The sequence below is a fragment of the Catharus ustulatus genome, chromosome 10 (assembly GCF_009819885.2).
Source record: "Catharus ustulatus isolate bCatUst1 chromosome 10, bCatUst1.pri.v2, whole genome shotgun sequence".
Classification (NCBI taxonomy): domain Eukaryota; kingdom Metazoa; phylum Chordata; class Aves; order Passeriformes; family Turdidae; genus Catharus; species Catharus ustulatus.
The window spans coordinates 4,980,897-4,991,333 of NC_046230.1; the positions used below are offsets into that span (position 1 = coordinate 4,980,897).

At 50.4% G+C, this 10,437-nt stretch overlaps 1 protein-coding gene across 1 annotated transcript; it reads left to right on the plus strand.

Annotated features, from left to right (window-relative positions):
- Window positions 1-751: 751 nt before the first annotated feature.
- SENP2 (SUMO specific peptidase 2) lies at window positions 752-10,183 on the plus strand. Its single transcript, XM_033068578.1, has 17 exons — window positions 752-893; window positions 1,974-2,029; window positions 2,699-2,829; window positions 3,058-3,124; window positions 3,802-3,880; window positions 4,475-4,601; window positions 4,722-4,825; window positions 5,173-5,261; window positions 5,805-5,862; window positions 6,877-6,940; window positions 7,298-7,441; window positions 7,579-7,710; window positions 8,063-8,266; window positions 8,373-8,452; window positions 9,089-9,173; window positions 9,416-9,511; window positions 9,968-10,183. Exons 1-17 carry the CDS (start codon window positions 760-762, stop codon window positions 10,028-10,030), a joined length of 1,713 nt encoding a protein of 570 aa, XP_032924469.1. The 5' UTR covers window positions 752-759; the 3' UTR covers window positions 10,031-10,183.
- The last annotated feature ends 254 nt before the right edge of the window (window positions 10,184-10,437 follow it).

Genomic DNA, 10,437 nt, shown 5'->3' on the forward strand with positions numbered 1-10,437 from the left:
CTCCAAGGGGACAAAGCTCCTGATTCTTGGAGCAGGGAGAGCTCCTACCCCTCCAAGGGGACAAAGCTCCTGATTCTTGGAGCAGGGAGAGCTCCTACCCCTCCAAGGGGACAAAACTCCTGATTCTTGGAGCAGGGAAAGCTGCTGCCCCTACAAGGTGACAAAGCTCTTGACTCTCTGCGAGGGCAAAAGCTCCTGACCCTCCAAGGGGACAAAGCTCCTGATTCTTGGAGCAGGGAAAGCTCCTGCCCTCTGAGACGGCTAAACCTCCTGACTCTAGGAGAGGGCAGAGCTCCTGCCGCAGCCGTGGTACCGCTGTTAGGGCCGGCTGGGGTGGGGGGAAGAAACGTGACGGGACAGGAGCAGAATGGGCAGAAATAACCCAAAATTCGGCCATGGAATGTTGCGGTGCGCACGCGCGCATCGTTCCAGCCCGCCGGGCACGCTCCGGGAACGGGCGCGAGGGGGGCGGGGCTTGAGGAACTGGGGGGTGGGACTTGATAGATCGGGGCGGGGCTTGATGAGCTGGGGGCGGGGCGTCACGAGGGGGCGTGTAGCGTTGTGGGCGGGGCCTTCGGTGTTCCAGGCGGGGCGTCAAGAGGCGGGGCGTAGCCAAGGCGGCCGAGGGGGCATGGCCAAGGCGGCCGAGGGGGCGTGGCCAAGGCGGCCCGTGGGGGCGTGCCGAGGGCGTGGCTGTTGGCGGGGCGGGGCCGGCGGCGCGGCGGGGGCGGGGCCTGGCGCCGGAAGTGCGCGCGGTCCATGTACCAATGGCTGCTCGCGGTCCTCCGCGCCCTCCGCGACGCCGCCCGCCAGGCCCCGGCCCCGGCCCCGGCCCTCAGCCTCAGCCCGGAGCCGCTCCCGGAGCCGCCGTCCCGAAAGAAGCCGGAGCCCAGGTCAGCCCTTGCCGCCGCGCCTCCGCTGCGCCGCTCGGCCCGGCCGGTGTCCGCACGGCCCCGGGCTCCCCGTGTGGGTGCCGGCAATTCCTGATAAATCCTATGAGCGAGTCCGCAGAGCCAGGTGTGGAGGTGATTGCGGGTCCCAGACACTCCGATAAATCCCCACTGCTGAGGCGATCCGGGTCCAGGTGTTCCCCATAAACCCTCGTTCCCTTCCCAGCCGCTCGGTGCGGGCTTGGAAAGGGCAGAGGGGATGGAGCAGGGAAGGGCTCGTGTGCCTGTGTGGATGTGCTGGCTGGAGGTAACCTATAGAATGTGGATGTGGATAAAAGAAAAATGCCTTTCCCAGCACGGACCGTGTTTGTCCCGGTGAGGATGGCCCAGCTACCTGTGTGCCTGCTGCTTGGAATGTATGGATCGCATGCATTCCTCCCGGGGAATGTTGCTTGGCGTCCCATTCCAGAGCAGAGAAACAATGGAATGTCTCTGGAAGGAGCCGTGTGTCACACGAGTGGGTTTCACCGAGGAGCAGCCGGGAAATAATTAGCTCTTGGGGGAAAAAATAAAAATAGGAACGTCCTCTGTGCTCTGTTCCTAAAGGAGACGTTTTTACCGGACTTAATGATGGTCTCAACCGATAAAAATCCTGGTGTTTAGGCTTCTGAGAAAGGGTGAGGCTGCTGATTGTTTGAAGGATCTGCTCTCGAGCTGACTCAGCAGGAAGCTAACGAGTGGATGGAAGCAGGACTGGCTCTCCCACCTTTCCTTTCCTGTTCTACTCAAACCTTCCTTTGCAACTCAGCCTAGTGACACGAGCTTGGATGGCTTGGTGACCTCTGGAGTGCTTTTTTCCTGGAGGAGCGAGGAAAGCATTACATATTAAGGCATTTTTTGGTGGTAGGAGGAAGCATTAACAGAAGGAGACAAAGAGGTGTGATCTGCTTTAGTGGGATGATTAACTCTGGGAGATGATCCTGGGGAAATAGGAAAGCCACCTTTGGAAGTTTGGGCCTTGTGAAGCCTGCTGGGAGCTGAATTGTGGTTGCAAAAACATTGTTCTGTCTGTTCCTCCCTCAGTGTTCTGTCTCCTGTGGAAGATCCTGAGGAGATTCCTGCAAAGAGACCAAAAACAGGTACTGCCCCTCACAGAGAGGATTAATATTTGATTCTCCTTGGCTTTGGGGTACCTTGGGGAACTCTGGTTTTGGTACTTCAGAATTGCTGCTGAAACTGAGGATTTTTGAGCCATTCTTGTGACTGGAGGGGATCTCATAGGGCCTGGGCCAATTGGTGGTGTGTCCCAGTGTTCATGGATGTGACATTTGGGCACATGGGTCCGTGTGGGAACTGTTGGACTTGCCAACCTTACAGGCTTTTTTCAACTTTAATAATTCTGTGGTTTTCAAACCAAGTGAAGGATCAGAGATCCTGGTCAGATGAAGGCAGGAAGAGAAGCAGGGAACAACTTTTTCTGTCCTGGGAGGGCCATGGATTTGCTGGGACAGGGCATGGGATGACATCCTAGGTGTCTCTGGCTCTGAGCCCTGCAGGGCAGCACAAAGAACACTTTAAATCAAGGCCGTTGATTTAATCAGTCATGGGGGATGTGGAGTTTCCCAGTTCCTGCTTGGGAACAGGATCCCCAGTGATGGGGTGGGGGGTGCTGCTGGGCTGTTGCTGTGTTGTTGAAATGAGTTACCTGCCCCACATGGGATGGAGGAGCTGGGCTTTGGTGTAAGCAGAAATCCCAGCCCCTGTTCCCAGTCCCATTCTTCATGGCCTGGTGATTGTGGTTTTTCCAGAATGTGTCTCTGGGGCTGACAAGGAGCCTGAAGAGGTTTCTGCGGCTGCCAAGTTGCCAGATGAGGCCACAAGTAGAAGCCAGGAGACTAAAAAGAGAAAGTACATCTCCTCCTCTGAGTCTGAAGATGAGGTGAGCAAGGATCTTGAGGGAAGCTCAGGGATCAGCTCCCACACTCCCTGCACGGGTGAGAGCCTGTGTTGTAAAAGTGGTGCCATCAGTGCCCCTGCCTTCTGCTGCAACCCAAGCAAAACCATGGGCTCTGAGTCACAGCACAGCTGGCTGAATTTCAGGAAGGGGAGGTGTTTGCTTGGATTCACATTTAGGTTCTGCTCACTCTGCTACTTGTTTTTGTTTCAGGTTGTGTGCATTTCTTCTGACTCCTCATTTGTAGCATCTGCAGAGGAGGAGGACACAACAGAACCTGGTAGGGCTGACTCAAATCCTTCACTTATTCCTTTCTCCTACTGCTCTGAATCTAGGCAGCTCTGCCCAGGCTGGGGGCTGGTTGCTGAAGGCAAAATAGTTGGGTAGCACCCAGGAATAGTGGAGGGTGAGCTCTGTTTCTTCCCTATATCCTGGTATTGCTTGTGGATTGGAGCCAGGGCTGGGAACAGCTCCCCAGGGAATGGGCACAGCCCCAAGGCTGCCAGAGCTCCAGGAGTGTTTGGACAATGCTCTCAGGGATGCTCAGGGTGGGATTGTTGGGGTGTCTGTGCAGGGCCAGGGGTTGGACTGGATGATCCTGTGGGTCCTTTCCAACCCAACCTATTCTGGTTTATCCCAGGATGCCCATGTGGTTGTGGATCCAGGTATGAACTGCCTTGGATGCAGTTCTGGTGTGCCCCACTGCTAGCTTGCCAGAAGGAAATTGTTATAAATGCTGATTTTAGGTAGTAGAGCCTCAGAACCCTTTTGTATTAGGCTCAGGCTGGCAACATTCTGTAGCTGCCAATATGAAAATATCCTGAAACAGCACAACACAAATAATACTAGTACATGAGGCCTAAAATGAAAGTAATTTAGCTTTGGTGAATCTCTTTAAACTCATAAAACTCACGTTTTCTTGGCCAGTTGCTGATGACTTGTGCTCTTCTCTCACAGACAAAATGCCTTGTGACTCCAACCCATGCTTGACTGAGGAAACACCATCCTCTTTTGGCAAGAGAGTTCCATATCTGAGGTAAAAATCCTTCTGTTTTCTTTCACTTCTGCTTTGAAGGGTTTCTTGCCTTTCACTTTCATCCTTGAACTTCCTATGTTGCCCAACGTTTGTGGCCACAGAGCAGTGTTTTTCCAGGTGTTCTGGCTGCCATAGTCAGGGAGGTCTCCAGCTGTGGAGAGACAGTTGTGTTCTTGCCTTTGACCAATTTTAAACTTTCTCTTTAAATCCAGATAGTTGATAGACTCACGAGATCAGAGAAAGGATTAGCAAGTACAACACTCTCACCTCCTGTGGTAGGAGGAAGTGGTGAACTTGAGAGGAGCCCGAGACCAGGAATGCAAACAGAAACTCAACCACAAAAAAACTAAAAAAAAAACCCCAGAGAATTGCCATTTCCCCAGAGAATTTCCATTGGGAAACACTTTTTTTTTTTTTCCCCTCTGAGGATGTTCAGCTACTGCCACAGGCTGTGGAGTCTGTCCATGGAAAACCCTCCTGGACACAGTCCTGGGCAACCTCCTTGAATCAGGAGGTGCTAATTAAAACCTAATTAATAAATCAGGAGTTTTGAATGTTCTCTTAATCCTATTTGTTGTTTTTTGATGTTTTCAGCCTGAGCAAGAATAACATCCAAGCTGCTCCAGAGAGCCCTGTCACACCCAGGCCCCCCATTAAGGAGCCAGGTCCCAACTCTCCAGGAGTCAGTGGCACCAGGAGGCCTTTGTCTGCTGCTGAAGAGGTAAACTGGGGAGAAGGGAATTGTTTTAGGATGAAACAGCTGTGGAATTCCTGTGCAGTTGGGCTGAGACAAAAGGAATGCCTGCTAAAGTCTCTTTTTTTTTTCTTTCCCTTCTTCAAGGATGCTCAGCAAGCAGAAAATAAGAAATACAAAGAGCTCTTGAGTCTGCTCAGGGAAAAATATTCTGGAAAACTTACTTCTCCACGGTCAGCAAGACTCAACAAGTAATTATCAGCAAAATAACCCTTAACTTTGTGGTGGTGGAAGGGGAGGAGAATTGATCTTTGCTGCTCTCAGGGTTCTGGACAGAATCAGAAAATGTAACTCTTGTATTTTCGCTGTGCCTGAGTTGATAGTGGCCAAACTTCTGGATGTAAACTCCTCAGAATGCCCTTTGCATCTGGTCATGAACCAGTGACAGCATGGTTCTGTTAAGGATCAAACTTCCTAATTTTACTTTATATATTTCTGTTGCTTTCATGTAGCCAGTTGTGTAAAAATGTGTCCTCTGCAGTGAACTGAGGTAACAAATCACCTGTAAAAACTGTTCTTTTCTTCTGCTGCACCAAAGGGTTCAAACCAAGGAGCCAGGGATGACTGGGAGTCCCCTGAAAGAGCAGAAATCCAGAGGTGCCTCTCCACCTGTGCCAGAAAGGAGCAGTGAGTATCCCCAGGACCCACCCAGCTCTGCTCCTCTCTGGAGGTAGAAGTCCAACCCAAACTGGACATTTCCTCAAATTAGTTATTGGCAAAACTTGGTTTGTGAGGGTTTTACTGAAGGGGAAGATTTGGTTTAAGATGGTATTTGAGAGCTTTTTACCTGTTTGTTTTTGTTCCAGGGGAGGGGGATATTTGACTCTGTACCCTCAGAGCTGCTCTTTAATCCCTTTTTAATGCTACACAGGACTATTTCCACAAAAGCAGAGCTTCCAAACCAAGTAGACTAATTACATAATGTTTAATATATTTTTTCCCCTGTTCGTTACTTAAATACTTTTTCATCACTAGCTCTTTTATGTCTTGGACTTTGTGATATGATCATGTGGGGATTGAAATGATTTCTGATCAGATGCCGAAGTTGGAACTTCTAAGTTGAAAATGCTGATGGAATGTCTGTGATGTCACCCAGAAACTGAGAGCTCTGTGCAGCTGCTGGAATGGGAAGTGACCTCCTTGTTCTCATATTGCTGCTTTTCCCTGCAGGTATCAAACATGGGGATGTTTTCAGCCCCCAGCTGCCTCAGAGAGGTGTCATGGTCAGGTAAGAGTCTCTTTGTACCATGGCTCTTGTTTCTTTTGGCTCTGTCACAAGTCCAGTTCTGTTCAGTGTCCCAGTGCTGGGGGAGAGGAGCAGGTGGTCTGAGGAATTGCTCACAGCCAGTTGTCCCTCAAATCCAGCTCCCCTGTTGTAGCTGGGCAGCTGTGGGATGTGCTGGGTGGTTTTTGGGAGAAGGAAGTAGGGGTGACTTTGGTGGCCACACCAAGTTGTCCTTGGGTTTGCAGAATCTGTTTTTGCTCCTGAGTGTCTTCCTGGTGTCTCTCTCACACCATTAATGAACTGACTCTGCATTTCCTGTGGATCCTGAGCAAAAGGAGTAGGGAGCTTGTAAAGCCTGGGGGAGCTGAGGCAGTTTTTGAGGCTTGCAGGATGGAATAGGAGACCAAAAAGGAAGCATTGCTGTCCCTCATCAGGGCCCAGGGGACTCTGTGGTGGCAGGATGGGGGTGCCAGAGGCTCCTTGTGGAGGGAAAGGGGCTTTGGCTGCAGCTCCAGGGAGGGATTTTGGTGTGGCAGTTTGGTGCCCTCCTCTTCCTCCCCTCAGACAAGAGGAGAGAGTGCAGAAGGGGGCAGAGAGAGGTTTGGTTGTGGTGGCTTTGTCTCTGTTCTTTCCCCCTTAGACGAGCAGTGTATTGAGCTGTGCATTTGTCCTGAGTTAAATTGTCACTGTCCCTTAAGATCAAGGCGGAGTGGCATTTGTCACTAGGAGATTACAAAGCACTTGATAGAACAAGTGCTGGTTGCTTCCCTGTTTTTCAAAAATTAAAAGTGAGAACTAAAAGGAGTTTAGCAGCTGATGGTGGAAGAGAGTCTGCAAAGCTTCCAGCTCTTCATCTGTCCTGATGTGGCTGCTCCAAAAGGAATGGGGAAGGAAACGAAGATGTTGTCATGTGTCAGAATCAGCCTTGGAACAGCATTTCTTATGCAGAAGGTGAATTTGGGGGAATTTCATGGGACAGTGTGGATATCCAGCTCACTTGTGTTTCTCTCCTGACAGCTACTACACACCACCAGAAAACTCTCGTGGACGGGCAAAACAAGCGAGACGAGCTGCTTCAGTGGTAAGCTTGAGTTAGTCACTTACTTCACTTTGTTTTCTGGAAAATACAACTCCTCTCTGCTCAGGATTGAGATGCAAAATAGAATCTGAAGTGTGGAAATCAGAAACACTTACCTTGGTCTCAGCTGGATACCTGCACGTGGAGGCTTTGCTGGGGTCCAGGTGGTTAATCCAAGCCCAAGGAAAGGCCTGCCTGTCTAGGCACAGTTGGAATGCAGTCACCAACCAAATGTGACTTTGGGGTTTGCTGCTGGGGTGTGTTTACACAACCCCTCCCAGTTTCTTGCAGGATTCTCTGCCCTGTCCCTCAGCAAACCCCTTGTGCTTCTCTCTGACCTCCTGTCCTTGTGCCTGGCAGGGCCAGCGTAAAGCCGAGGGCCCTCAAGGAAAGCTGTTCGAGTTCCATGTGACACCTGTCCTGTCCAAGGACCTCTTTTTTGTGGACAGAGAGCCACTGCCATGCCCAGAAAAGCCAGCAGGAGATCTGGCCCCACTGACAAAGGTACCTGTGCTCAGCAGCAAGCCAGTGCTGTGGCTGCTTCAGCAAAGGCCTGTGAGGCTCCTTGCTCTGGCACTTGGAGGCCTTCTGGGGGGCTGGTGTGCTCCATGAGCCCTTCCTCATTGAACCCTTTTTTCCAGGCCATGGAGAAGGAGATCTCTGCTGCCTTTGGCAGTGGTGACCCTGAGGACGTCCTGAGCAGGGCCTTCAAGCTTGATGTGACCCGTGATGACATCTCCACCCTGCAGCCCCAGGGCTGGCTCAACGACAAGGTACAGGCTCCTGCACTTCCTGGGAAACCCCCCTTCCCTGGGCACAGGAGTCTTCCAGGAGCTCCACTGCAGAGCCCACAAATAGCTGTACACTTTATTTTGGGTACTGTGTGGGCTGGTGTTTCTGGAAGCTTTCACTTGGATGATGCAGCTCCCAGGAGTCAGTCTGGGTTATTGGTTATTGGAGTGGGTGTGGGGGCTTTAACCAACAGCTCAAGTCTCCCAGTGTAAACTCCAGCTTGGCAGCTCTTGCTCCCAGAATTTTTCTCAGCTCAAGAGTGGTCAGCAAAGACATGCTGCTGTTTTTTTAATTTAGTGCTTTATTTCACATCTCACCTTGTCTCTGCTCCAGGTCATTAATTTCTACATGAGCCTTCTGATGGAAAGAAGCAAGAAGGAAGGATATCCAGCAGTCTATGCTTTTAGTACCTTCTTTTATTCCAAGCTGAGCTCTACAAGCCACAAGGGAGTAAAGAAATGGACCAAAGGCGTGGATATCTTTGAGCATGATATCATCTTGGTGCCTATTCACCTCAGAGTTCACTGGACACTACTGGTGAGTCAAGCTGGCTTTTTGTTTAGGGGATGGAGAGAACCAAACTAGCAGGCAAAGTCCTGGGGTGTTTGGGGTGTGCTTTGTCTAAGTCACCTTTTAACCCCAGGTCGTAGACCTCCGAGAGAAAACCATCACGTACTTTGACTCCTTGGGACAGAGAGGAGACCAGATTTGCAAAACTGTCTTGTGAGTAGCTGGTTTTTTATCCCTTTTGGCTGTTTTTGAGGCCTTTTCCCCTCCCCAGTGAAGTGTTTCTGCCCTGCCCCATGGTGCTCTCACTTTGTACCTCTTCTGTTCTGCTCACTGTCAGAGGTGCAAGTTTTCACATGTGCTGCACATCCTGATGTGTCTTTGTCAGTAAAAACCCTTCATCCAGCAGCTTTATAGGGTGAGAGCAGCCCCACAGAGACAAATCCCAGAATCACTGAGGTTGGAGAAGCCCTCCAGGGTCATTGATTCCAACCCAGACTGATCCTTGCCTTGTCACCAGCCCAGAGCCCTGTGCAGAGCCTTCCTGCCCTCCACACTCCCACCCAGCTTGGTGTCACCTACAAAGGCTCTGAGGGTGCCCAATCCCCTTGTCCAGGTCATGGATAAAGATATGACACAGGGCTGGGCTCCACACTGAGCCCTGGGGAGCCCTGCTCACAGCCTCTCACTGTGTCCCTAAGATTGGGATTTTTCTTCCCCATTCCTTAAACCCACTGCTGTGAGGATCCTCTGGCATTTCACTGTGATTTATCTTCCTGTCACCTTTCAACAGCTTTTGTTGTTGTCCTAAATCAGGGAGATGAAAAGTGATTTTTGTGTTGTTTTCAACAGAAAATACCTGGAAGAGGAAAGCAAGGAAAAAAGAAACATTGAATTGACTGCTTCTGAGTGGACCCTTCACAGCATGGGCCCAGAGGTATGGCAGCAATGCCTGGATTTGGAATGGGAACTGGAACTCCTCCTCACACAGGGTTTAACCCTTTCCAGGAAAGCAGAGGAGGGAGATGATGTGCAGTTAACTGGGACCATTCCTTGGGTTTGGGAGCAGTAAATGGGTTGTGGCAATAGGTTTTCAGGAGTAGGTGTGGGTAATGTGTGCTACAACCAAATTGCTATCCTTTCAGGAGAGATAAAGTTGTGTGGTTTTGTATTCCTCAGGAAATCCCTCAACAAGACAATGGAAGTGACTGTGGAGTTTTTGTTTGCAAATTTGCAGATTTCATCTCTAGAGACAAACCCATCATCTTCACCTCGGTGAGAGGGGGTGGAAACAGCTCCACACACGTGGGAGTGCCAGGGAAGCTGCACAGCAGCTGGGGCAGGGCTGAGGGTTTGTTCCCCATCTCTGGGGTCTGCTGCTTGGGCAAGATTGTGGAATCCAGGGTTTGGCTTGGAATGGACCTTAAAGACCATTGCATTCCAACTCCAGGGTGCTGCAGCCAAGAGTTTGGGATATCTGGCCTTGGTATCTCTGGGTGAAATAGGTTTCCCCCTTGGACCAGCCCCTGGTTGTTCTCTGATGTGATCTGTGATAAATGTCCCTGTAGAGAAATGTGGTCGTGTCACCCTGGTGTGAAACCCACCTTGAACCCAAGTGCCAGGTGCTCAAAAGCAGCTTCCCATTCCAGAATTCCCTGGGTGTTAATGGAGATTTCCTGCCTCTTTCTCCCCTGGCTTCCTATGTGATGGATTTTTCCTGTTTCTTTTCAGGAGCACATGCCTTATTTCCGCAGGAAGATGGTGTGGGAAATAATCCATCAGCAGCTGCTGTGACACATGCACTGTTAGGAAAACACTGTTCTGTAAAAGAGTAGTATTTATTTCTTATTGTTTAGGTGAATAAGATAATATTAACTTATGTAAGAGCCTTATTGTAAGGAAACATTACTTGTTAATAGAGTAATTTATTTTTTAATTGAAAATTGACTTGCTGTGTCTGTGTGTTTTTTAACTTGCTCCCCCTCTGAAGATGAGCAGGGGTTGTCTCCTCTCCTGCCCCAAAGACCCACAAGATCTTGGCAGAGCTGCAGAGGGGCTTTGCCTGTCTTTGAACCAATCAGTGAAAGCAATCTGCCACAACCTCGGGGCAGACTCTCCAAAGGACCAACAATTCCCAAGGCACTTGTGTTTTATCCTTACAAATAATTAATCAGGGATAATTAATCTGCCCTGAGGTGCTG